The sequence below is a fragment of the Pseudonaja textilis genome, chromosome 2 (genome assembly GCF_049901715.1).
Source record: "Pseudonaja textilis isolate UNSWEBS1 chromosome 2, rPseTex1.2, whole genome shotgun sequence".
Lineage (NCBI taxonomy): Eukaryota > Metazoa > Chordata > Lepidosauria > Squamata > Elapidae > Pseudonaja > Pseudonaja textilis.
In genome coordinates, this window is record NC_141991.1 from 255,337,544 (window position 1) to 255,364,851 (window position 27,308).

The 27,308-nt window shown below is 48.9% G+C and overlaps 1 protein-coding gene and 1 long non-coding RNA gene across 2 annotated transcripts in view; both read left to right on the top strand.

The window, feature by feature from the left end:
- Positions 1-27,308, top strand: part of LOC148127466 (uncharacterized) — a 215,509-nt gene that overhangs the window by 102,847 nt on the left and 85,354 nt on the right. The window lies entirely within an intron of this gene.
- Positions 1-27,308, top strand: part of ARID3C (AT-rich interaction domain 3C) — a 50,531-nt gene that overhangs the window by 6,841 nt on the left and 16,382 nt on the right. The window contains exon 2 of the mRNA XM_087928647.1: positions 5,668-5,740. Within this exon, the coding sequence (XP_087784773.1) occupies positions 5,668-5,740 (73 nt within the window). The remainder of the gene's footprint in view (positions 1-5,667; positions 5,741-27,308) is intronic.

Sequence of the window (27,308 nt, forward strand, 5' to 3'; positions counted from 1 at the left end):
TATGGAGCCCCAAGAATGGCTGCTTGGATGTGTTGCAAAATGTCTATTTTTATTGGTGTCAGGCTGTTCGCCGAGATCGTGGTAAAGAGGGTTAGTTGGTTGGTGAAATGAGAGCTCCCTGGTGGGGCCTGAGTTTGGTGGTTTTCTTGCAGACGTCTCTCGACCCAGCTAGGTAGTATGATCAGTGCTAGAAGGGAGTGGGGTTTGTGGAAAGGAGGAGGAGGAGGAGGAGGAGAAGGTGAAGGACTGTGGGGTCCTTGGGGCTCTCTGAGCTTGTTTGGTTTTTTTGCAGACATTTCAGGACCCAACTAGGGAACATCATCAGTGCTAGAGTGGAAAGGAGGAGGAGGGAGAGGAGGAAGGAGGAGGACCTGTGGGGTCCTTGGTGCTGAGTTTTGTGGTTTTCTTGCAGACGTTTCATGACCCAACTAGGGAACATTATCAGTGCTAAAAGGAATGGGGTTTGTGGAGAGGAGGAGGAGGAGGAGGAGGAGGAGGAGGAGGAGAGGAGGAGGAGGAGGAGGAGGAAGAGGAAGAGGAAGAGGAAGAAAGATGGACCATGGAGTCTTTGGTGCTCTCTGAGCTTGGTAGTTTTCTTGCAGACATTTCATTATCCAACTAGGTAACATCATCATCAGTGCTGGAAGGAAGTGGTGGTTTGCCCACCCTAACCCCCTAGCACTGATGATGTTATCTAGATGGGTCATGAAACGTCTGCAAGAAAACAGCCAATCTCAGGTCCAACTAAGGACCCCTCATTTCAACCATATTGATTGGTGAAATTGAGAATTGTTTCCTTAGGAGTGGCCCCTTCTTTCTGGGCTGTCCTGGATTCAGGTCCAGCCCTCCTCCCCCTTCTTCCCCCGGTCATTCTTCCCATTTCCCAAAAGGCATCAGAGTTTGGAAACATAGAATACAGAGCTGGAAGGGACCTTGCAGGTCATCTAGTCCAACCCCTTATTCGACCAGGAGACCCTGTGTATGTGTGTGTGTGTGTGTGAGAGAGAGAGAGAGAGAGAGAGACAATCAGCTCGAGGATTGTCCAGTCTCTTTGACCCCCTTTATGGTGGCAGAAGATCTTGGAAGAGCCGCACAATCCACCAGCGCCGTTCAAGGGTTAACAGCCATTTCTTGCTGAGCTGGCGCCTTTTTCAGCTGGCGCGGTGCCTGTTCCTGTCTGCTGCCGTGCCAAGCGGTGGAACAGCGGTGACCTCCAGTCCTGATTAACGACATCTGAGCCTTGGGCTGGCAGCTCCTCGGACACTTAAGAATGCAAATCGCCGGCAGGATCGGTGCCAAGTCCAGTTGGAAGGCGAGAGTTGGCACGAAAGCAGGCCAGCCTGGCCAAGCCAAGGGGTTTCCCCCTTTTTTTCCCCCCGTCGGATGGAGCGACTTAATTCCCGCTCGCCGTGAAAGTTTGCTCCGTGCGGAGAGCGTGCAGAGCGCTGGGTAGGATTGGCAGCGCGCCTTAACCTTCAATCTCGGCAGAGAATTCTCCGTCCTGCAGGTCATTTGTTTATGTTTGTTGTTTAAAATAATTTTAAAAAGTAAAAATAAAAAATAAAGTTACAATGGCACTGAAAAAAAGTGACTTAGGACCATGTTTCACAGTTACGACCAATGCAGCGTTCCCCGTGGTCACGTGAGCAAACCTCAGGCGCTTGGCGACTGATTTGTACTTACAATGGTCACAGTGTCCTCAGGGGGGGCCACGTGATCCCTTTTGTGACCTTCTGGCGAGCAAAGTCAACGGGGAAGGCCAGATTCACTTAACAACCGGGTTACCCACGTAACAACGGCAGTGGCTCCCATGGCAAGAAAGGTCATAAAACGGAGCAAAACTCCCTTAACAGCCATCTTGCTTAGCAATGGATATCATGGGCTCCATGGTGGCCTTAAGTCGAGGACTCTCTGCATAATTTATATATTTAAGGTTAAGCCCAAAGGTGCTTTTTTTATCAACTGCAAGACGTTTCACTTCTTATTCCAGAAGCTTCTTCAGCCCTGACTGGATTGGTGGAGGAGAGAAGGATTGATACTCCTTGCAGACAGCTGGTCATTTGCATCCTTTTTAGAGGGTCATTGAGGCCACTTGGAGGTTTGTCTGTGTCCTCGGGGTCACCTGAGTAGTTGCAAATGGGCATGGAGTCTTCTTGGAACTGCTGAAAGGAGCTGCGTTGTGGACTCCACACCCATTTGCACCACTCAGGTGACCCCGAGGACACAGATAAACCTCCAAGTGGCCTCAATGATTCTCTAAATAAGAAAGCAAATGACCAGCTGCCTGCAAGGAATGTAAATCCACCATCCAGTCAGAGCTGAACAAGCTTCTTTGGAGGAGAAGCGAAATGTCTTCAGAGAAAAACCAGAAAGTCCGGTTTCCTCTTGGGAAAAAAAAAAGCACCTTTGGGACAAAAGTAATTTGTGTTTCTTTCTTTGATCCACTCTGGATTTCCAGAGGAAACATTTGCAGACTTCAGGAACCATTTCACTAATCAGGTGACCCTTTATACTCCTTGCAGACAGCTGGTCATTTGTGTCCTTTTAGAGAATCATTGAGGCCACTTGGAGATTTATCTGTGTCCTCAGGGTCACCTGAGTGGTGCAAATGGGTGTGGAGTCCACAACGCAGCTCCTTTCAGCAGTTCCAAGAAGGCTCCACACCCATTTGCACCACTCAGGTGACCCTGAGGACACAGAGAAACCTCCAAGTGGCCTCAACGACCCTCTAAAAGGATGCAAACGACCAGCTGTCTGCAAGGAGTATAAAATCCTTCTCTTCCCCCACCATCCAGTTGCTTCTCTCCTTGGTGAGTTTCCATCTGTTGCTTCTTGTCCTCCTGCCTTTGGGTTGCCTTGGAGAATTGGTTGACCTCCTGTTCTTTGGGGCAGCCCCTCAGAGGTCGTAAGGCTGCTATCGTGGCCTTCTTGTCATTAAACTAGCCAGGCCCCGTTCCAGCAACCGTTCTTTCATATGTTTTATCCTCCAGGCCCTTAATCGTTCTTGACTGCTCTTCTCTGTACTCTTTCCAGAGTCTCAACCTCTTTTTTTTTTATATCATGGCAACTTAATTCCAAGTGTGGCTTTATACCAAGGCCTTATAAAGTGGTATCAACACTTCCCGTGATCTGAAACTCAACAAGGAGAGATTCAAACCTAGAAATAAGGAGAAACTTTCTGACAAGTGAGGACAATCCACCGATGGAACAGAAGTCGCTCTCAGAAGTTGTGGGAGCTTCATCCCTGGAGGCTTTCAAAGAAGAGATTGGACTGTCCTCTGTCAGAAACGGTGTAGGGTCTCCTGCTTGGGCAGAGGGGAGTTGGACTAGATGACCTTCAAGGTCCCTTCCAACTCTATTATTGTATATTCAGTGGAAGAGAAGTTCCCTTCGGAAGTTGCGGGAGCTTCACCCCTGGAGGCTTCCAAGAAGAGACTGGACTGCCATCTCTCAGAAACGGGGTAGGGTCTCCTGCTTGGGCCGTGGGGGGGGGGTTGGACTAGATGACCTCCAAGGTCCCTTCCAACTCTCTTCATCTGAGATTGAGGGGGGGGTTGGAGCTATCATTGGGGGGCTGCCTCTCTCAGACGATGCAGCCTCGGGGGATTTGCTGTACCTGGCCTTCCCCTGTTCATCTGAAACCCATTTTTTCTTTTTTTTTTTGGCTTCGGTGGTGGACTGGTGAGTCTTCCCTCTCAAACTCCCAGGGATCGGAAGAGGCCCAGGGCTGCCCCCCTCCTTCTCCCCCCATCCATTTCCCTTCCTCCCCCCCCCCGGATGCTAAGAGAGGTCAGAGGTCATCCGGGAGCTGCTGCCCCCTTCTTGCTAATTGCCCCAGGGAAGGGGAGGAGGGTCCGGGCGGAGGGTCTTGGCTTGGCTTGTCATCCCTACAGGTGTCAGCGAAGGCTGAGCGGAGATGGGGAGGGGGCTGTCATCCGATATTTATCTCTCTCCCACCCGCAGCTGAGGTCAAAGGTCAAGCCCCGGGGTGGGAGGGTGCAGTGGGGGGTGGTGGTCAGCTAGGGCTCTCTTGGGGGTCCGTTCTCCCCGTGAGCGGACTCCATCCATCAGGGCAGAACTGGAGCCGCCTTTTGCCGCTTGCAAGCTTCAAGGAATTGGGGTGGGGGCCCGAACGAGGCGGGGTCGAAGGACCCTCGTTCCGGGGCAGAGGAGGGGGCTCTCATGGGGCAGAGGAGGGGGGGGGTCTCTCGGTGGAAGGAAAGCGAAGGGCAGGGATGGAAGGAGCCCTGGAAGAAAACAGATCGCTGGTTTTTATTTTTATTTTATTTTGATTTTTTTTGCAACGGTCAGAAACCCACCCTGGCGCTGGAGGGGGGAACCAGCCCTTCGCCCCCACCCCAGAGAGGGTCACTGGACGCCCCCTTGGCTGGAAGAGAGTTTTTTTGGGGGGTGGGGAGGCTCAGTCCTTTCCTGGGCAGCAAATGGAAAACAGCAGATAATATTTGTTTGTTGGGTTAGGGAAGGAAGGAGAGAAAAGAGAAACGAAGAGTAAGAGAGCAGAGAATCCTCACCTGGATCGTTTTTATGGGGTTTTATTTGCTGTTTTGAGATTGGAGGGGGAGCGGCCCAATTTGGGGGGGGAGGGAGGGGGAGAGGGAGGGAAAGAGAAAGGCAAAGAGAGAGAGAAAGAAAAGAGAGAAAGAGAGAGAGAGAAAATGGGAAGGAAGGAGGGAGGGAGGGAGAGAAGGAACAGGAAGGAAGGGAGGGAAGGAGGAAGGAGAGGAATGGAAGGAGGAGGAAGGAAGGCAAGAAAGAGTGGAATGGAGGAAGGGAAAAGAAGAAGGAAGAAAAGAAGAATGGAGAGAGAAGGAAGGAAGGAAGGAAGGAAGGAAGGAAGAGGAAGGAAGGAAGGAGAGGTGGAATGGAGGGAGGAGAAGGAAGGAAGGAATGGAATGGAGGGAGGGAGGAGAGGAAGGAAGGAAAGAAAGAATGATGGAGGGAAGGAAGGAAAGAAGGAACAGGAAGGAAGGAAGGAGGGGTGGAGTGGAGGGAGGAGAAGAAGGAAGGAAAGAAAGAATGATGGAGGGAAGGAAGGAGGGAGAGAAGGAAGGAAAGAAGGAACAGGAAGGAAGGAAGGAAAGAAGGACGGAGGGGTGGAGTGGAGGGAGGAGAAGAAGGAAGGAAGGAAGGAAGGAAGGAAATGTAAAATTGATATTTAAATTCCCAAAAGAACAATTTTGTTAGTGAAGGTCTCCTGTGTGTGTGTGTGTGTGTGTCTGTGTGTTGCTAGCACCCTCTGGGGGCACTTAAAGCTAGGAAAGAAAGCCTTTCCCTGCAGCTGCCTGGGTTGGAATGCGGCAGGGAGACCACTGAGAGATCCTGGGACGGGGTGAAGAGGAAAACTGGACAAAACACACAATTCTCCCCCAAAAAGAATGAGGAGGGACACCCCCCATCTTGAGTAATACAGAATTGGGTGTGTGTGTGTGTGTGTGTGTGTGTGTGTGTGTGTGAGGGGTCTTCTGCATTCAGGATTAGAATGGCCTTTTCCTTTCTCCTCTTCATATGCCGCCCAACTCATTACGCAAAGCGAGTCTGAGCGTATTATCCGGGGCCTCGCTGCCCTTCCAGCTTCTCTTGGGGAGGGGGTTCTGTTGTCAGTCTCCCCCCACCCCACTGACGCCCCCTCTTTCTTTCCCTCTGCAGCTCTACGAGTTGGACGGAGACCCCAAGCGGAAGGAATTTCTGGACGATCTCTTCAGCTTCATGCAGAAGAGAGGTGAGTGGAGGGTCCTTCCTTCCTTCCTTCCTTCCTTCCTTCCTTCCTTCCTTCCTTCCTTCCTCCTTTCCTCCTTCCTTCCTTCCTTCCTTCCCTCCTTCCTCCTTCCTTCCTTCCTCCTTCCTCCTTCCTTCCTTCCTCCTTTCCTCCTTCCTCCTTTCCTCCTTCCTTCCTTCCCTCCTTCCTCCTTCCTTCCTTCCTTCCTTTCTTCTCATTCCCATTTCCTCCTCCTCTCCCTCCCTCCCTCTCATCTTCTTCCTTCCTCTCTCCTCTCCTTTCCTTCCCTCCTTTCCTTCCTCCTTTTCTTCTTTCTTCTCATTCCCATTTCCTCCCCCTCCCTCCCATCTTCTCCCTCCCTCCCTTACATCGAAAGAATCTTCTCTCTTCCCTTCCTTCCTTCCCTTCGTCCTTCCCTTCTTCTCATTCCCATCCTCTCCTTCCTTCCTTACATCCAAAGAATCTCCCTCCCTCTTTCCCCTTCCTTCCTTCTTTCCTCTCCCTCCCTCCCTCCCTTCTTCCCATCCCCTCCCTCCTCCCTTACATCCAAAGAATCTCCCTCCCTCTTTCTTTTTCCTCCCTTCTTTCCTCTCCCTCCCTCCCTCCCTTCTTCCCATCCCAGAGCAATCCTGCCCCCCCACTTAATTAGCGTCCCATTAACCTCGGCCGGGCTGATCGAGCGCAGCCGCTTCCTCCGTCCATCCGTCCAGCGGTTGGCCAAGGGCTCTAATTGATGGCAACCTCTGGATTGGCGTCAGGGGCCGTGGGGGGGGGAGAGGGGAGGTCAAAGGTTAAAGCGTTTATCGAGTCCCCTCAATTGCCGGAGCTTCCTCTTCAGCCCAATCGGGGCGATAAGAAAACCTGGCACCGGTTTCCAAGGCCGGAAAGGGGGGGGACTCCATCGGAGCTGCCATTCGGCGGCTTTGGGGCCGAATAAAGACCCCCCCTCCTCCACCCCCCCGCCCCCGGGCAGCCGCATGTGGGGGTCAAAAAAGTCAAGGTGGCGGCTGGAGCAGGGCGCGTCAAACTCCCCTGGCTCCTCTCCCAACACCGAGCGAAGGGCGCTGTCGGCAAGGGTGCCTCTGAGCTTAGGCAGAATTCACTGATTACTCTCCCGCAAACGTGGGAAGGGGGGCCCAGAAGGAGGGGGGGGCCTTAAGGACCAGAGGGAGCCCTCAACTTGCAGCCACAACCGAGCCCTAAAATTTAGGTCGCTGAGAGATCTGTTAAGTGAGTTTTGCCTCGTTTGACGACCTTTCTTGCCCCGGTTGTTAAGTGAATCGCTGTATTCGTCAAGCGAGTAACATGGTTGTTAAGTTAATCTGGCTTCCCCCTTGACTTGGCTTGTCAAGACGGTCGCAAAAGGGATCCCGTGACACCCCCCCCCGGGACACTGCAACCGTCATAAATATGAGTCAGTTGCCATCAAGCGACCGAATTTTGATCAGGGAGGGAGGGAAGGAGGGAGGGAGGAAGGAAAATGGGAGAGGGGAACAGGTTAGGCAGGTCAGTGAGGGAAAGGAGGGGAAGAAGGAAGAAGGGAAAACGAGGGAAGGAAGAAGGAAGAAATGAATGGAAAGAAGATGAGCGAGGGAAGGAAGGGAGGAAGGTGAGGGAGAGGGAGAGAGAAAGAAAAGAAGGAAGGGAAGGAAGAAGGGAGGAAGGAAAATGAGCGAGGGAATAAGATAGGCAGGGCGGTGAGGAAAATGAAGGAGGGAAAGAAGGAAGGAGTGAAAGAGGGAGAGAGGGAGGAAGGAGGGAGGAAGAAGGAGGAAGATGAGTGAGAAAAGGGAAGGGAGGGAGGAAGGATGGCAGGGGAAATTGAGGGAGGGAATAAGATAGGTAAAGTGAGGAAAAGGAAAGGAGGACGAGAAGGGAGGAAGCATGGGGAGTAAGGAAGGAAAGAGGAAGGAAGGAAGAGGAATGGAGGGAGAGAGGGAGGTAGGAAGATGTGAGAAAAAGGGAAGGAGGGAGGGAAGGAAGGAAGGAAAAGGAAGGAAGGAAAGGAGAAGGAAGAAAGAGCAATGGAGGGAGGGAGAGAGGAAAGAAGGAAGGGAGAAGGAAGGAGGAGAGAGGGATGGAGGGAGGAAAGAAGGAAGGAAGATGTGAGAAGGAAGGAAGGAAGGAAGGGAGAAGGAAGGAGGAGGGAGGAAGGAAGGAAGGAAAAAAGGGAGAAGGAGAGAGGGAGGGAGGGAGGAAGATGTGAGAAGGAGGGAAGGAAGGAAAAAGAAGGGAGAAGAAGAGGGGAGGGAAGGAGGAAGGAAGGAAGATGTGAGAAGGAGGGAAGGAAGGAAGGAAAAAGAAGGAAGGGAGAAGGAGAGAGGGAGGGAGGGAGGAAGGAAGGAAGATGTGAGAAGGAAGGAAGGAAGGGAGAAGGAAGGAGGAGGGAGGAAGGAAGGAAGGAGAAAGAAGGGAGAAGGAGAGAGGGAGGGAGGGAGGAAGATGTGAGAAGGAGGGAAGGAAGGAAGGAAAAAGAAGGGAGAAGAAGAGGGGGAGGGAAGGAGGAAAGGAAGGAAGGAAAAAGAAGGAAGGGAGAAGGAGAGAGGAAAGGAGGAAGGAAGATGTGAGAAGGAGGGAAGGAAGGAAGGAAAAGAAGGAAGGGAGAAGGAGAGAGAGAGGGAGCGAGGAGGAAGGAAGGAAGATGTGAGAAGGAGGGATGGAAGGAACAAAAAGAAGGAAGGGAGAAGGAGAGAGGGAGGGAGGAAGGAAGGAAGATGTGAGAAGGAGGGATGGAAGGAACGAAAAAGAAGGAAGGAGAAGGAGAGAGAGGAAGGGAGGGAGATGTGAGAAGGAGGGAAGGAAGGAAGGAAAAAAGGAAGGAGAAGGAGAAGGAGGAGAAGGAGGGGGAGGGAGGGAGATGTGAGAAGGAGAGGAAAGAAGGAAGGGAGAAGGAGAGAGGGGAGGGGAGGGAGGGAGGGAGGGAGGGAGGGAGGAAGGAAGGATCTGGGCCGCCTGCAGGTGACCGAGGTGCCCCCTCCTCTCCGGCGCTCCCGGCCCTCATTATTCTCCCTGAACTAATTAAGCGGCTTTCTCTTGCCTGCGATAAGGGTGCTAATTAAGAGCTTTCCTTGTGGCTCTCCATCTCTATTGCGAAGCCCTTTGTGAGGCCGCTGCAGGGGATCGAATCCCCAGGGGTGGGGTGGGGGGTGCTGATTCTTCGGGGGGCAGGTCTGTTGATGCCCATCGATTGCCTCTAGGAGAAATAAGGGGCAAGGCGCCCACCCCCCTTTGACTGGAGGAGGGAAATCACACTCAGCGGAGCCTCTGCCTGCCCTCTGGGTCCTGGGAACAAGATCCGCCTTTCCGGCACAATTTGAACCTCACACCAGTGAGAAGCTGAGTGTGTGGGGGGGTGGAGTCAGCCCTCCCCTCCACTGGAGTTGGTGCTTCCCCTCCATGCTGGCTGGGAAGGATGGCCTTGCAGACCCTTGCCTTAAAAGGGGGGTTAAGGCTGCTGCCCTCCTTGCCCTCCAAATGGGCATCTTATCGAACCGTAGGGACCTTGGAGGTCATTTAGATTAGCTAGGAAGCAGGAGACGGTTGGATTTCTTGCTTTCTAGCTAGTCTTTAGATCTTCAGCTCTGCTTTTAAGCAGAGCCAAACCTCCCTTAGGACTGAAGGTTCTACTATTCAGTGCAGACTCAGGGCAAGCAAATTTTATGTGACAGACTGAGCTAGCTGATGGCAGATAGATAGATCACTGAATGATTCTGTGAGCAATTCAATCTGCCTGTCTGCTTTGCCTGATTTTGGGTAAAAGTTGCTCTTTTTCTTTAAAAAGTTCAATATTTACATACATGGTGAGTTGTGAGTTAATTCTGTGAGTTTGCTTGCCAGCAAATTTTATGTGACAGACTCAGGCAGCCGATGGCAGAAAGATAGATCTCTGAATGAATCTGTGATTCTGTGAGTAACTCAATCTGCCTGCCTGCTTTGCCTGATTTGGGGTAAAAGTTGCTCTTTTTTTAAATAAAAAAATTCAATATTTATATAAATATTTATAATATTTACATACGAGCCATGCCCAGCCAGTCACATGACCACCAAGCCACACCCACAAATTAGGCCACGCCCACAGAACCGGTTAGTGGTCCCTGGGATTTAAAATTATGAGTTTGGTGGCCCCTGAGGTCCAAAAGGTTGGAGACCCCCGTTCTAGTCCAACCCCTGGCCGAAAGAGAAAACACCACTCCATTCCAGAACATGGTTGTCAATCTTTTCTGGAAAACTTCGACTGTTAGAGAGCAACCGCAACTTCTAGTGGCAAGGGGTTCCGTGGATTAAGTTGGAAGTTGGAAGGCACCTTGGAGATCATCTAGTCCAACTCCCGGCTCAAGCAGGAGACCCTGTATCATTCCAAACAAATGGCGGTCCAGTCTCTTCTTAGAAACCTCCAAAGATGGAGCAGCCACACCTCCTGGTGGCTAGCTGTTCCACTGGTTAATTGTTCTCAAGGCCAGAAAATCCCTCCTTAATTCCGGGTTGCTTCTCTCCTTGTTTAGTTTCCATCCGTTGCTCCTTGTCCTGCCTTTCAGGTGCCTTGAAGAATACCTTGACCCCCTCTTCCTCTTTTGGGCACCCCCTCAAATATTGGAATTCTGATATCAGATCTCTCTTCTCCTTCATTAAAAAAATATATATATACTCATTAATTTCTTTACTTCAATAAAGACTCTTGCAATATGTCTGAGAACCCTGCAGAGTAGGCCGGCTTCGGTCCCCAGCCCACAGCTGGGAAGACTGAGGGAAAGGCAGCCCAGAAAGGTTGCTGGAAAGTTGGTGGCATAAAGGAAGATGGTTTGTCCTGAAGGTGTTTTTTGCAAGAGGCAAGTGGACTTTGTGTTTTCCCTCTGAAGACGTTTCGCTTCTCATCCCAGAAGCTTCTTCAGTTCTGACTGGATGGTGGGGAAAGGAAGGATTTATACTCCTTGCAAACAGCTGGTCATTTGCATCCTTTTAAGAGGGTTGTTGAGGCCACTTGGAGGTTTTTCTATGCCTTCAGGGTCACCTGAGTGGTGCAAATGGTTCCTGTAGCCTGCAATTTCCAATGGATTTCCCCCAAAATGGAGGCTACAGGAACCATTTGCACCACTCAGTTGACCCCAAGGTTGCAAAAAAAAAAACCCTCTGAGTGGCCTCAAGGACTCTCTAAAAGGATGCAAATGACCAGCTGTCTGCCAGGAGTATAAAATCCTTCCCTTCTCCACCATCCAGTCAGAGCCGAAGAAGCTTCTTTGGAGGAGAAGCGAAACATCTTCAAAGAAAAATCAAGGAAGTCCAGTGGCCTCCTGAAAATAAAAAAAAAAACACCTTTGGAGGACGGAGAATCTCTGTAGACAAATGAAAACGGAGTTGTCCCCAGCGAGATCAGAAGTGGAGTGGAATGGACACCAGAACTGTACACATTACACACCTGAAGGTGGTCTTCAAGTGGGGACTTCCTCTCACCTGTTTCCATGCCATTCACAGCAGGTTGTGGTTCGCCGGCAGCAGGTGTGGACGGCTGAGGCCTCGGAGAGTGAGGACTCGGATGTGGGGCCTGCGTGTGAGGCAGGGATGGGGCCAGGACCATCAGGGAGTGGAGTGCTGCCTTTGGAGATGGTGGAGGCTGGCAGCAGTGAGGAAGAGGACCCCGAGGAGCCTGGGCCCAGTTGCAGCAGCACAGGCAACTCAGGAGTAAGGCTGCAAGGTAGTGGCCCCTCCCTTAAGAGATAAAAGCCAGCTGAGAAACCGTAGCTCTTTGCAGGAAGCAAAGAAGTTTTTGCACTCAAGCCTCGTGGACGTTCGGAATATCTGAGTTGGTGTTTGGAGACTCTTTGACGTATTGTTTAGTAACTTTATCTGGGGTTCTTGGCAGCCTTGCAAAAACTTGGCAAGGCTCTTTCTTATTGGAGCTAATTAGTTGGAAGCAGCCTTTTATCCGTGAAGAAACGGGATTCACAAATGAAACATTAAAAGGTGGTGCTGGTACCTTTGTCTCGTGTTTGCTCTCTTGGAACCAGGTTTGGGTCAGAACACAGCATCCTTTTTTCCCATGACTGCTGGAGGTATCAAACGAGGAAGTAGCATGGACTCATTACATAGACGAAATGACATTTTCATGTTTCCTTTGATGGATTGCAGGCAATCCTCGGTTTACGACCGCCACAGAGCCCCAAATTTTCTGTTGCTAAACAGAACAGTGGTTAAGTGAGTTTTGCCTCGTGTTACGGCCTTTCTTGCCCTGGTTGTTAAGCAAATCAGCACGGTTGTTAAGCAAATCTGGCTTCCCCATTGGCTTTGCTTGACAGAAGGTCACAAAAGGGGATCACGAGACACCTCACTGCGACTGTCATAAATGTGAGTCAGTTGCCATGATGGGGATGCGGCAACGGTTGTATGTGTGAAAAATGGTCCTAAGTCATTTTTTTTTCTGCACCGTTGTAACTTTGAACGGTCATCAGGTGAGGTAAATCGAGGACTTCCTGTACATTTGAGATGAGTCGTGTCCGAGAATGCTCCATGAGAGCTAGAAACTTGCTTTCGGAGCAGCCTTTGGGAAACCAGGCTGGGCTTTCCTATGGCTGCCTCTGCTTCAGATAACAGGCAACAAATAATCAGAGTTGGAAGGGACCTTGTAGGTCATCTAGTCCAACCCTCTGCCCAAGTGGGAGACCCTATGCCGTTTTTGACAAATGGCAGTCCAGTCTCTTCTTGAAAGTATGCAGGGATAGAGAAGGGAGGGAGGGAGGAGAGAAGGAAGGAAGGAAGGAAGGAAGGAAGGAAGGAAGGAAGGAAGGAAGGAAGAATAGCAGAATAAGAGTTGGAAGGGGAAAAAAAGAGTTGGAAGGGACCTGATCATCCACTTACTAACAGCGGTGTGAACTTCTTTGGCGCAATAATGGAAAAGGCCCAACGTACTACCGATACACATTATTATTCAAGAAATTTATGAATGTGCCGAAATGGCGAGGCCTGACGCTCAGATTAAATGGGAAGGATGATTCGGAGTACTACTCGGTCTGGGATAAATGGTACAGTTGGGTAGAACGCAAGAAAAAGAATGTACAGAATAAATGAACCCAGGAAACATATTATATATAGTTTTTATATACTGAATATATAAAATAATGGTTTCAAGCTTCTCCTCTAATACATAAACATTATGAAGGTTCTAATGATTAAAATAATGCAGTTATAATCCAATAGCAACAGTTGAGTAACATGTGTTACTTATTGATTAATATGTTATCTATAAGAGACAAGGAATACTTGCCAATTATTAGTTATTAGAAAAGAATAGAATACTTTATTGGCCAAGTGCGATTGGACACACAAGGAATTTGTCTTGGTGTAAGTACTCTCAGTACACATAAAGAAAAGATACATTCGTTAAGAATCAAGAATCATAACGTACAACATTTAATGATAGTCATAGGGTACAATCAACAATCAAATCATACTAGGAAACAGTCAATATAAATCGTAAGGATGCAAGCAACAAAGTTACAGTCATACAGTCACAAGTGGGAGGGGATGGGCTATAAAGAGAGACGAAAAGATTAACAGTAATAGTAGTGTACACTTTGTAAATAGCTGAACAGTGTGGAGGGAATTATTTGTTTAGCAGAGTGATGGCATTGGGGAAAAACTATCCTTGTGTCTAGTTGTTCTGGTGTGCAGGGCTCTATATAGTGTCTTTTGAGGGAAGGAGTTGCAACAGTTTAGGTCCAGGATGTGAAAGGTCTGTAGATATTTTCACAGCCCTTTTTGACTTGTGCAGAACACAGGTCCTCCAATTGAAGGCAGGTTGGTAGCCATTTTTTTCTGCAGTCCTAATTCTCATCTGAAGTCTTTGTCTGTCCTGTTGGGTTGCAGAACCAAACCAGACAGTTATAGAGGTGAAGATGACAGACTCAATCATTCCTCTGTAGAACTGGATCAGCAGCTCCTTGGGCAGTTTGAGCTTCCTGAGTTGGTGCAGAAAGAACATTATATAAACATTTTACAGAACATTTGTGCTTTTTGATGATGTTTTTGATGTTAGGTGTCCTTTTAGGTCATGTGATATAGTAGAACTTAGAAATTGGAAGGTCTCCACTGTTGATACTGTGTTGTCTAGTATTGTAAGAGGTGGTAGTGTGGGAGGGTTTCTTCTAAAGTCTACCACCATTTCTACGGTTTTGAGTGTGTTCAGTTCCAGATTGTTCCGGTTACACCACGAGGCAAGTTATATAACCTTCTGTCTGTATGTGGATTCATCGTTGTCTTGAATGAGACCAATCACTGTTGTGTCATCAGCAAACTTCAGTATTTTAACAGATGGATTGTTTGAGATGCAGTCCTTGGTGTATAGGGAGAAGAGAAGTGGAGGTAGCACACAGCCTTGGGGGGCCCCTGTGCTGATTGTACAGGTATCGGAGGTGATTCCGCCTAGCTTCACCTGCTGCTTCCTGTCTGTTAGGAAGCTTATGATCCACTTACAAGTGTGTTCAGGTACCGCTAGTTGGTTTAATTTACTTAGAAGAGTATCTGGAATGATGGCGTTGAATGCTGAACTGACGTCTACAAAGAGGACCCTTGCGTAGGTATTTGGAGAGTCAAGGTGTTGTCGGATGTAATGCAGAGCCATGTTAACAGCATCATCTGTCGATCTATTTGCTTGGTATGCAAACTGCACGGGATCTAACAGCGGATCCGTGATGGTTTTCAGGTGGGACAGCACAAGCCTTCCAAAGATTTTCATAACTACAGAGGTTAGAGCAACTGGTCTGTAGTCATCCAGTCCCTTGATGGGGGGGCTTCTTTGGCACTGGGATGATGGTAGAACGTGTGAAGCAGGAAGGAACACAGCACATCTCTAGGGATCTCTTGAAGATTCGGGTGAAGATGGGGGCCAATTGGTCAGCACAGACTTTGAAGCAAGAAGGAGTTATCTTGTCTGGCCCTGGGGCTTTTCCTGGCTTCTGTCTGTGTAATAGATCTTGCACTTCTTTTTCTGTGATCTCCAGAGGTTGTGAGCCCAATGGATTGGGGCCAGTTGGAGGAGGCTTGGCTGTTGTTGGTGTGTTTGAGATGTGGGTTGTGGAGATAGGTGGCTGAAGTTTCCTTTCAAAGCTGCAGTAAAACACATTCGGGTCATCTGCTAGTTGTTGATTTCCTTCTGCCTGGGAAGAAGGTTTGCTGAAGCCAGTGATTCTTCTAAGAGTTTTCCACACATTTGCTGGTTCATTTGTTGAGAACTGATTCCTTAACTTTTCAGAGTAGCTTCTTTTTGCTGCTCTGATCTCTCTTGTTAATATGTTTCTGGCCTGGTTGTATCGCATTCTGTTGCCTTTTCTGTAGGCTTCCTCTTTGGAATGACACTGTTGTTTATTATGAACTATCAAACCTATTATCAAATGTAATAGAAAGAAATATGTTTACTGTCCTATTAATATGTTGACTATTTTTTTATTTCTGTATACTCGTAGGTTTATATCTTTTTAATCCATTGCAAATAAAGTTCGTTTTAAAACTAAAAAAAAAAAAAAGAGAGTTGGAGATCATCTAGTCTCACCCCCTGCCCAAGCGGGAGAGCCTACACCATTTCTGACAGGTGGGCCGTCCAGTCTCTTCTTGAAAGTCTCAAGCGATTCAGAACACACACACACACACACACACACACACACACACACACACACAAACACACACACACGCCTCCTCTTGTGACTCACAGCCACAAATTTGTCAGTCCCGCCACAATCCCACAATCGCCGCATTGCTGGGTGGTGAGGCTACCGGGGAAGAACAAGGTGTGTGTGTGTGTGTGTGTGTGTGTGTGTGTGTGTGTTTATTTTTACAATATTTATCCAGGCTGGCTGTTTCTGGAGAAACTGGTTCGCCCTGATCTTCCTCCTCTTGTAAGACCACCCCCCTTGTTATTTTTTTTTGGGGTGGGGGGGGGTTTGGGGGCTCAGGATTGCAAAGGGGGAGGAGGAGGGGCCCAGGTAGAGGTGGAGACGAGCCCCCCCCCCTCCCGGGCATTGCAACCCCCCCCTCAAATGTTCTTTAAACACACAGAGTTTCCCAGCCTTCTTTTAGGGAACCTCCAACAGGCAAACGGTGGTTACTCCTCCTGTACCTGCAGCTTCCAAATCTGCACCAGAAGACAAGACAAGAAAAGGGCAGATGGTTGGACTAGATGACCTGCAGGGTCCCCTTCCAACTCTGCTAAATCTGTTAAATGGTGTAGGGTCTCCTGCTTGGGCGGAGGGTTGGACTAGATGACCTGCAGGGTCCCCTTCCAACTCTGCTAAATCTGTTAAATGGTGTAGGGTCTCCTGCTCGGGCGGAGGGTTGGACTAGATGACCTGCGGGGTCCCCTTCCAACTCTGCTAAATCTGTTAAATGGTGTAGGGTCTCCTGCTCGGGCGGAGGGTTGGACTAGATGACCTGCAGGGTCCCCTTCCAACTCTGCTAAATCTGTTAAATGGTGTAGGGTCTCCTGCTCGGGCGGAGGGTTGGACTAGATGACCTGCAGGGTCCCCTTCCAACTCTGCTAAATCTGTTAAATGGTGTAGGGTCTCCTGCTCGGGCGGAGGGTTGGACTAGATGACCTGCAGGGTCCCCTTCCAACTCTGCTAAATCTGTTAAATGGTGTAGGGTCTCCTGCTCGGGCGGAGGGTTGGACTAGATGACCTGCAGGGTCCCCTTCCAACTCTGCTAATCTGTTAAGTGGTGTAGGGTCTCCTGCTCGGGCGGAGGGTTGGACTAGATGACCTGCAGGGTCCCCTTCCAACTCTGCTAAATCTGTTAAATGGTGTAGGGTCTCCTGCTCGGGCGGAGGGTTGGACTAGATGACCTGCAGGGTCCCCTTCCAACTCTGCTAAATCTGTTAAATGGTGTAGGGGTCTCCTGCTCGGGCGGAGGGTTGGACTAGATGACCTGCAGGGTCCCCTTCCAACTCTGCTAATCTGTTAAATGGTGTAGGGTCTCCTGCTCGGGCGGAGGGTTGGACTAGATGACCTGCAGGGTCCCCTTCCAACTCTGCTAAATCTGTTAAATGGTGTAGGGTCTCCTGCTCGGGCGGAGGGTTGGACTGGATGACCTGCAGGGTCCCCTTCCAACTCTGCTAATCTGTTAAATGGCGTAGGGTCTCCTGCTCGGGCGGAGGGTTGGACTAGATGACCTGCAGGGTCCCCTTCCAACTCTGCTAAATCTGTTAAATGGTGTAGGGTCTCCTGCTCGGGCGGAGGGTTGGACTGGATGACCTGCAGGGTCCCCTTCCAACTCTGCTAATCTGTTAAATGGCGTAGGGTCTCCTGCTCGGGCGGAGGGTTGGACTAGATGACCTGCAGGGTCTCCTTCCAACTCTGCTAATCTGTTAAGTGGTGTAGGGTCTCCTGCTCGGGCGGAGGGTTGACTAGATGACCTGCAGGGTCCCCTTCCAACTCTGCTAAATCTGTTAAATGGTGTAGGGTCTCCTGCTCGGGCGGAGGGTTGGACTGGATGACCTGCAGGGTCCCCTTCCAACTCTGCTAAATCTGTTAAATGGTGTAGGGTCTCCTGCTCGGGCGGAGGGTTGGACTAGATGACCTGCAGGGTCCCCTTCCAACTCTGCTAATCGGTTAAGTGGTGTAGGGTCTCCTGCTCGGGCGGAGGGTTGGACTGGATGACCTGCAGGGTCCCCTTCCAACTCTTGTTTAACTATAATCTGAACCAGGCTTGGGGGTGGGTGGGTTTCTGGAGCCTTGCCTGCCAATTTCCTTGGCTCAGGAGGTCTCCTTGCCCCCCACCCGCCCCCGCTCAGCCCCGGATGGGCGGGATGACCCTTGGCAGAGAAGATGACAGCCTCTCCGGGACTGACCAGTCCAGTCCAGCGTGTTCAGCCAGTTGCTCCTTCTCACTTGGCCCTTCCCAAAGCCCCAGGGGGCTGCTAGGCTGGAATCTTCCTCTCTGTTTTGCTCTGCAGAAAAGAGACACTGAGGAATTTGCACTTTTTAGTGTGTGTGTGTGTCTGTGTGTGTGTGTGTGTGTGTGTGTGTGTGTGTGTGTGGAGTGTGTTGCTGCCTCCGCCATCTATTTTGGGCTCTTTACTTTATTTTTATTTTTTTGTTTGTTTGTCAAACAGGTACAAGACCTCGCCCCATTCCTCAGAGGTCTGCAAGGGGCGTGCATAAGCGCACCATCGTGCCTCCCGTCCCTGTCCTGTTGTCCCCATTTATTCATACCTATTTCCTGTATTCTTACTCATGTTTATACTTACACCTATTATCTTGTAAGCGGTTGGCAAATCAAATAAATAAATAAAATAAAAAAGAAGGAAGGAAGGAAGGAAAGAAAGAAAGAAAGGAGGAGAGAAAAGGGAGGGAGGGAGTGGGAGAAAGGAAGGAAAGAAGGAAGGAAGGGGAAAGGAAGGAGAACAAGAAATGAATAGAGGGGGGAGAGAAAAAAGGGAAGGAGCAGGAGGAAGGAAGGAAGGAAGGAAAGAAAGGAGGAGAGAAAAGGGAGGGAGGGAGTGGGAGAAAGGAAGGAAAGAAGGAAGGAAGGGGAAAGGAAGGAGAACAAGAAATGAATAGAGGGGGGAGAGAAAAAAGGGAGGGAGCAGGAGGAAGGAAGGAAGGAAGGAAAGAAAGAAAGAAGGAGAGAAAAGGGAGGGAGGGAGTGGGAGAAAGGGAGGAAAGAAGGAAGGAAGGGGAAAGGTAGGAGAACAAGAAACGAATAGAGGGGGGAGAGAAAAAAGGGAAGGAGCAGGAGGAAGGAAGGAAGGAAAGAAGGAAGAAAGGAAAGAAGGAAGGAAGGAAGGAAGAGAATACCCATTCCTAAGAGGTCTGCAAGGGGCGTGCATAAGCGCACCCTCGTGCCTATCGTCCCTGTCCTATTGTCCCCATTTATTCCTACCTATTTCCTGTATTCTTACTCATGTTTATTCTTAAACCTATAGTCTTGTAAGCAATTGACACATAAAATAAATAAAAATAAAGGAAGGAAGGAAAGAATGAAGGAGAGAAAAGGGAGGAAGGGAGGGAGTGGGAGGGAGGAAGGAAGGAAGGAAAGAAGGAAGGAAAGGGAAAGGAAGGAGAACAGGGAAGGTGAAAGAAGGAAGGAAGGAAGGAAGGAAGGGAAGGAAGGAAGGAAGGAAGGAAGGAAGGAAGGAAGGAAGGAAGGAAAGGAAAGGAAGGGAGAGAATACCCATTCCTAAGAGGTCTGTAAGGGCCGTGCATAAGGACACCATCATGCCTACCGTCCCTGTCCTATTGTTCCCATTTATTCGTACCTATTTCCTGTATTCTTACTCATGTTTATTCTTAAACCTATAGTCTTGTAAGCAATTGACACATAAAATAAATAAAAATAAAGGAAGGAAGGAAAGAACGAAGGAGAGAAAAGGGAGGAAAGGAGGGAGTGGGAGGGAGGGAGGAAGGAAAGAAGGAAGGAAGGAAAGGGAAAGGAAGGAGAACAGGGAAGGTGAAGGAAGGAAGGAGGGAAAAGAATAGAGGGAGGAGAGAAAAGAAGGGAGGGAGCAGGAGGAAGGAAGGAAGGAAAGAAGGAAGGAAGGGGAAAGGAAGGAGAACAAGAAATGAATAGAGGGGGGAGAGAGAAAAGGGAGGGAGCAGGAGGAAGGAAGGAAGGAAGGAAAGGAGGAGAGAAAAGGGAGGGAGGGAGTGGGAGAAAGGAAGGAAAGAAGGAAGGAAGGGGAAAGGAAGGAGAACAAGAAATGAATAGAGGGGGAGAGAGAAAAGGGAGGGAGCAGGAGGAAGGAAGGAAGGAAGGAAAGGAGGAGAGAAAAGGGAGGGAGGGAGTGGGAGAAAGGAAGGAAAGAAGGAAGGAAGGGGAAAGGAAGGAGAACAAGAAATGAATTGAGGGGGAGAGAGAAAAGGGAGGGAGCAGGAGGAAGGAAGGAAGGAAGGAAGGAAGGAAGGAAGGAAGGAAGGAAGAGAATACCCATTCCTGAGAGGTCTGTAAGAGGCGTGCATAAGTGCAGCATTGTGCCTATCGTCCCTGTCCTGTTGTCCCCATTTATTCCTACCTATTTCCTGTATTCTTACTCATGTTTATCAAAGCAAATAAATAAAATAAAATAAAATAAAGACAGCAAGTATAGGTATGAACATAAATAGGAACAAAGGGAGTAAATACAGATGAATGGGGACAGTGAGACAGGGACGGTAGGCACACTGGTGCGCTTCTGCACACCCCCTTAAAGGACCTCTGAGGAATGGGGTGAGGTCCGCAGTAGGGGGTTTGAGGTTGAAGGTTTGGGGGGGGGGTTGAGGCTGTGACCACGGAGTCAGGTAGTGAGTTCCAGGTATCGACCCCTCTGTGTATTTTCTGGAATGGTTTTGTCTTGAGTTTGTCTGGGTTGTTTGCCTGTGTTATTATTGTGGTTGAGGCTGAAGAAATCGTTGACAGGCAGGCAATTTTGTGTGCTGGGCTTAGATTGGACCGCAGGCAGCGCAGTTCTAGGTCGTCCAGGCCCCAAATTGCGAGCCTGGAGGCAGAAAGGATTTTACTGTGAGTGGAGGACTCGTCTCCTGAATCCGCTCTTTATCAGCCTTCTTGGATAGACAGCTCAGTTTTGGTTTCCAGAGGGGAGAGGTTCCCCCCCCCCATTTCCCCCCCCCCAGGGCACTTTTGTAAGAATTAAAACTGGACTCACACTGGCCTCAAGTTCCTGATCTCGAAAGAGAGTGACACCTAAACATGGGGGCCTTCGTGTTCTCTGAGCTGGGTCATTTTCTTGCAGACATTTCATGACCCAACTAGGTAACATCATCAGTGCTAGAAGGGAGTGGGCTGTGTGGCGAGGAGGAGGAGGAGGAGAACTTTTGGATCCTGAATGCTCCCGGTGCTTGGGTGCTTTCTTGCAGATGTTTTATTATCTAACTAGATAGCACCATCAGTGTTATAAGGAAGAGGGGTTGGTGTGGAGGAGGAGGAGGAGGAGGAGGAGGAGGAGGAGGAGGAGGAGGAGGAGGAGGAGGAGGAGGAGGAGGAGGAGGAGGAGATTGATGACTGTGGGGTCCTTGGTGCTCTCTGAACTTAGTAGTTTCCTGCAAATGTTTCATGACCAAACTAGGTACCATTGTAAGTGCTAGAAGGGAGAGGAGGAGGAGGAAGAGGAGGAGGAGGAGGAGGAGGAGGAGGAGGAGGAGGAGGAGTGGCATTCCACAGGTTCTGACCAGTTCTGGAGAACCGGTAGCGGAAATTTTGAGTAGTTCGGAGAACCGGCAAATACCAACTTTCACTGGAGATTTTGCACGCCCACAAAACCAGTAGTAAAATTTTTTGAATCCCACCACAGAGGAGGAGGACTGTGAAGTTCTTGGTACTCTCTTAAGTTGGGTTGTTTTCTTGCAGATGTTTCATGACCCAACTAGGTAACATCATCAATGTTAGAAGGGAGAAGGGTGGCTCTCTGTTTATATACATGCCCCTTCTAGCTCTGAAGATGTTACCAAGTTGGGTCATGAAACATCTGCAAGAAAACCACCAAGTTCAGTGAGCGACAAGGACCCCTCAGTCCTCCTCCTCCCCTCCCTCCTCCTCCTCCTCCTCCTCCTCCTCCTCCTCCTCCTCCTCCTCCTCCTCCTTTCTTTCTTTCTTTCTTTCCTTCCTTCCTTCCTTCCTTCCTTCCTTCCTTCCTTCCTTCCTTCCTTCCTTCCTTCCTTCCTTCCTTCCTTCCTTCCTTCCTTCCTTCCTTCCTCCTTCCTTCCTTCCTTCCTTCCTTCCTTCCTTCCTTCCTTCCTTTCTTTCTTTCTTTCTTTCTTTCTTTCTTTCTTTCTCTTTTTCCAGAAAAAACATCTCCACCCATATCCAGGCTTGGCCACTTTAAGATTTGGGGATTTCAACTCCCAGAATTCCTCAGCCAATATGGGAGTTGAGATCCGCAGGACTTAAAATTCCCTACGGCTGTTGGTGCCCAACTCCATACGGACCATCTCTTCCCAAACACTCGCCTGCAAACCCCTTTCTGCATGAACCATCAGGGGTGGGATTCTACCAGTTCGCACCTATTCTCTAGAACCGGTTGTTAACATTCTAAGCAGTTCGGAGAACCGGTTGTTAGAAGGAATTACTGGCCTAATCCTGTACGGAAGGCAGGAAGGAAACATTCTGGTGTTGCTTACAGAAACTGCCTCTCCGTTAAGCCTTATTCCATTCTTGGCAGGACTAGACTTCCTGTCTCAGGAACTTCTCTGGAGGTTTTTTTCCCCTCCTTTGCTGGTACTTTGCTTGTGTGGAGTCACCATTCAAAGTTACAATGGCACTGAAAAAAATGACTTATGACTGTTTTTCACACCTACGACTGTTGCAACATCCCCAGAGTCACGAGAGGCCAGGCGAAGAGATGCGTGCCACGATGTGAGGGATAATGAGTTGGCCGCGCCCAGCCAATAACATGACCACCAAGCCACGCCCACCCAGTCACATGACCACCAAGCCACGCCCACCAACTAAGCCACACCCACAGAACCGGTTGTTAAAAAATTTGAATCCCACCCCTGATGAACCCCCATATAAAGGCACCTCCCTTGCTGCACCCCGAACCCCAAACCTTCTGCCTTTGTGCCAGAGTACAAAACCCGACCGCCGGTTTCTCTCTCTTTCCTGTCCTGCCTTTTGTTTTTTTTTCCACGCTCACCGTTTCTCTTTATCTTCCTCCGCGTTTATCTTCATCTTTCTCCGTTTTATCCTTTTTCAAACACACACAAAAAAAACCAGCCGGAATGAGCATCTGGGAAAGAATAAAGCAAGTCATTTTTCAAACTGATGAAGAATATCCCAGCCAATAAGATGCCCATAAATTAAGGGAGTGAAGCAAACCGACTCTCTGCTCCAAATAGATGGAGCTTCGATCGCGGCCCCCTCCCCACCAGGTCCGGCTCTTTTTCTGGCCATTCTTCTAGAAGAAAAGGAAGGTATAAATTAAAACCTTTGCTTTGTCTTTCGAATTTGGCAGCTGCTCCCGTGCGCGTCCGGAGTCCATATGAGGAACTGGGCCTCTCCCGGAGCCTCTTCCTCCCTTTGGTCACCCGAGAGCTGCTGGGTTTGGAAGTTCAGCTCCAAGTTTTTCCAAAGTTGCTTCTGGTGGCGGCTCTAAAAGTCCATAGAAAAAGTTTTGGAAGTTTGGCTCGAGACTCCTGATTCCTTTATTTATTTAAATAAGCTTTACTGTTCTTTTACATTTTTAAAAAAGGAAAAATTAATCATAACATTAACACTATTGTAGCATTGGTGTTATACATATTTATCTCTTATACATATTTACGTTTATATACATTGCTATACGATTATATACATTCGTGTATAGTTTGCTTATCTTAAGTTTGTTTATTTTCTGTTTACCTAGTTTCCAGCTAATTATACCATATATCCCAAATTTTATGACTCTTCTTTATCTTTAAATTTCAGGGTCAATTTGTCCATTTCATCACAATCCAAATTTTTTATGAGTTACCAATTTGTCAGGCGGGATGTTATTCTGCTTCCAACATTGTGCGTAGGATATTCTAGCCACCGTTAATATGTGTAATACAATATATTTAATCCTTTTCTCATGTTTCTTTTTAAATATTCCTAGCATGAATAACTCTGGTTCGAATTCTGTTTTTTTTAAAAAAAACAATGTATTGTAACCATCTTATTGTAACTATTATTGTAACTATTGTAACTATTAGTCCAATCCTTTTGAGCTTCTGGACAGGACCACCACATGTGGTAGAAAGTACCTTGTATCTTTTTAAACTTCCAGCATGCCAGATTCATGTCAGGATACATTTTAGCCAATCTCATTGGAGGTAGGTGAGACTCATGATTTAAATGGAGTTAAGTGCTGGAATCCTGACCTCTGATTTTGCACCGAGGGTCTTCACAGAAATGATGCCCCTGAGTTGAGGTCAGCTCGTATTGACAGTCTGGTGTCGGGGGTAGCTTGCCAAGTTTTATGGAGGTTCATTCACAAATTCCCTAGGGTCTTTATTATTATATTACTGTATATATCTTACTGTGGACATACTAGACTTCAGCAAGGCATTCGACAAAGTAGACCACAACCTCCTTCTTGGGAAACTAGAAAAAAGTGGGATACATAGAATCGCCTCCAGATGGACTCGCAACTAGCTGACAAATGGTACTCAACGAGTAGTCCTTAATGGGTGTAAGTCTACATGGAGGGAAGTAAGCAGTGGGGTGCCATAAAGTTCCGTCTTAGGCCCAGGACTCTTCCATATCTTCATTAATGACTTAGATGAGGGAATAGAAGGGGAACTTAGCAAATTTGTAGATGATACTAAGCTGGCAGGAATAGCTAACACCCAAGAAGATAGGCTCAGGATCCAGATGGATCTTGACAGACTAGAACAGCGGCTGTATCTAACAAAATGAAATTCAGTGTAGAGAAGAGTAAAATCCCACACTTAGGCAAGAAAAATCAAAACTCCACATCTAGACTGGGTGAAACCAGGCTCAATAGCAGGAACTGGGAGGGGGATCTCGGACTCTTAATGGACAACCAGCTAAATAGGAGCCAGCCGTGTGCAGCAGCAGCCAAAAAAGCCAATTCTGTTAATCTAATCTAATCTAAAAATGAGGGTGTCTCTCCTTGTTTAGTTTCCATCTGTTGCTTCTTGTCCTTCAGAAGTTATGGGAGCTTCATCACTGGAGGCTTGGGTGCGGGGGGTTGGACTAGATGACCTACAAGGTCCCTTCCAACTCTGTTATTCTGTTCTGGCTTGCCTTCAGGTGCCTTGGAGAATAACTTGACCCCACCTCCTCCTCTCTGGGGCAGCCCCTCAAATATTGGAAAACCGCTATCCTGTCTCCCCTGGTCCTTCTCTTCCCTAGACTAGCCAGGCCCAGTTCCTGCAACCGTTCGTCGTATGTTTCAGCCTCCAGTCCCCTCATCCTCCTGGTTGCTCTTCTCTGCACTTTTTCTAGACTCTCAACATCTTTTTCATCATGTGGTGACCAAAACTGGATGCAGGACTCTAGATGTGGCCTTACTAAGGCTTTATAGAGTGGTATGAACAGTTCATGTGACCTTGGAAATTTTTCCTTACTTCTCGGTTAATTCTCCCCTTGATTCCTCTCCATCCGTGGCTTCTGGTGCTGCTTCCTTTAGTGAATGACTCCCTGTTCTGTATAAAAGCCCCATAGATATTGGAAGATGCTATCATAGTTTCCTAGCTGGGTATATTCTGATCATTGTGATGACAGATAACAGATTAACAGAGTTGGAAGGGATCTTGCAGGTCATCTAGTCCAACCCCTGCCCAAGTAGGAGCTCCTACACCATTTCTAACAGATGAGCAGTCCAGCCTCTTCTTGAAAGCCTCCAGGGATGAAGCTCCCACAACTTCCAAAGGCAACTTCTGTTCCATGGGTGGATTATTCTCAATTGTTAGAAAATTCCTCCTTATTTCCAGGTTGAATCTCTCCTTCTTCAGTTTCCATCCATTGTTCCTTGTCCGGCCTTCAAAGGTGCTTTGGAAAATAGCTTGACCCCTTCCTCCTCCTCTCTGGGGCAGCCCCTCAAATATTGGAAGATGCTCTCCTGTCTCCCCTGGTCCTTCTCTTCCCTAGACAACCAGGCCCAGTTCCTGCAACCGTTCTTCATATCTTTTAGCCTCCAGTCCCCTCATCCTCCTGGTTGCTCTTCTGTGCACTTTTTCTAGAGTCTCAACCCTTTTTCATAGTGTGGTGACCAAAAACTGGATCTCCCTCTGTCTCCTTCCCTCCGTGTGCAACCCTGGGATGGGCAGCATGTAAACTGACATCAATAAATGCAAGCGTAGCCTGATTTGTAGGCAGCTTTGGCTAAAGAGAAACAAGCCATGGATGGTTCTCTCAGAAGCTTTCTGGCCTGGGGAGGCTTCCTTGCCCAACCTTATGTGGCTGGAGATCGTAGCTCCTCCTGCCATCCCGGTTTCCCTCTAGTAATCTGTTGAACAGGCCTGAGGGATTGATTATCTGTAGAGCCAAAGGAGGGGAATGCAGAATGGGGATACAGAGGGGGTCCTCAATTGGAGTGGCTACTACGAAGAGGAAAGAGTCAACTTATTGTCCAAAGCCCCTAAAGGCAGGACCAGAAACAATGGATGGACACTAAGTGAGCAGTGAAGGAGAGAAGCAACCTAGAACTAAGGAGATATGTCCTGACAGTGAGAATAATTAACCTGCGGGACTGCTTGCCACCCGAAGTGTCAGGTGCTTCAACCTTGCAGATTTTAAAGAAGGGATCGGGCAGCCATTTATCTGAAATGATATAGGTAGGGTGTCCTGCTTAAGCAGGGGGTTGGACTAGAAGACCTCCAAGGTCCCTTCCAATTCTTTTATTCTATGCTCTAACTTACAACCGTTCCCTTTAGTAACTGTTCAAAATGACAACAGCACTGAAAAAAAGGGACTTACGGTCACTTTTTTTACCATTGCAGCACCCCCTCACCCAGGGTCACATGATCAAAATTCGGCCGCTTGGCAACTGGCTCGTATTGATGACGGTTGGCAGTATCCCCAGTGTGTGTGTGTGTGTGTGTGTGTCACCTGATTGACATTTGTAACGAGTCGCAGCCGACCTCTGGGAAGCGAAGTCAGTGGGATTGGCCAGATTCACTTAATGTCAGCACAATTCGTTTTAACAACTTGGAGGCGTTCGCTGAACAACGGTGGGCAGGAAGGGTTGTAAAATGGGGAAAAACTCACGTGAGAACTGCTTTGCTTAGCAACGGAGATGAGGGGGTCAACTGTGGTCATAACTTGATGAGTATCTATTTCTGCCTCGGTGGTCGGCGGTGTTGGGGCCCACCAGTGGCCATCGGAGCTGGTGGCAGACTCGGACAGTGAGGAGGTCGGGGAGGAAACTGGGCCAGTCCTGGAGTCTGGGGAAGGCTCGGATCAGGACTCTGCGTCAGGGGCAGACACAGGGCCAGGGCTGTCCGACAGTTATCACTTGCCTTCAGAATCAGAGATCAGTGGGGAAGAAGAACAGCTGGGGCCTGTTCCTAGTGTGCGCATGCACAGAGCTGTCAGGAGAAGGGAACAGTTAAGGAACAAGGGCTAACTTGGGAGTAAAGGCCCAGGTGGACGGTGAATGGCCCCTCCCAGAGGGGTTAAAAGAGAAGCAAAAGGGGAGGGGGCTATTGCAGGAAACAATTCATCCGTTGCAGCATCTGTGAAGCTCTGCCTGTGCATCCCAGAGACTCGTGCCGAGTCCTTCCTTGTCAGCACCGCGTTTGGAAATAGTTGCTTGGCAGCTCTCCAGGCTAGATCAGGCCTGTGCTCCGAATTACACCCTTAGAAGACTATTTGCCAGGCCTTTGGCTGAAGGTGGATGCAAGAAATCCACCTTCGCTGAATAAAAGGGGTTTTGCCGGGACAAAGAGTCCGCTTTGGGCTTTGGGGGAAAGTCAGAACAGATGAGGGGTCCAGAATGCAGGGATAAAAACCCAAGGAGGGGGGCAGATTTCACACCCTGTTTTGGTTGTGGCTCTCCTCCTTTCTGGAAAGGGGGCGTCCCCCCCAAGTCAAGGGGCTGCCTTCCCCCAAGTTGGGGTCTTGCCTGGTCAGATCTTGGCTTCCCTCTGAGAACTTTGAGAACCTTCCGCTGAAT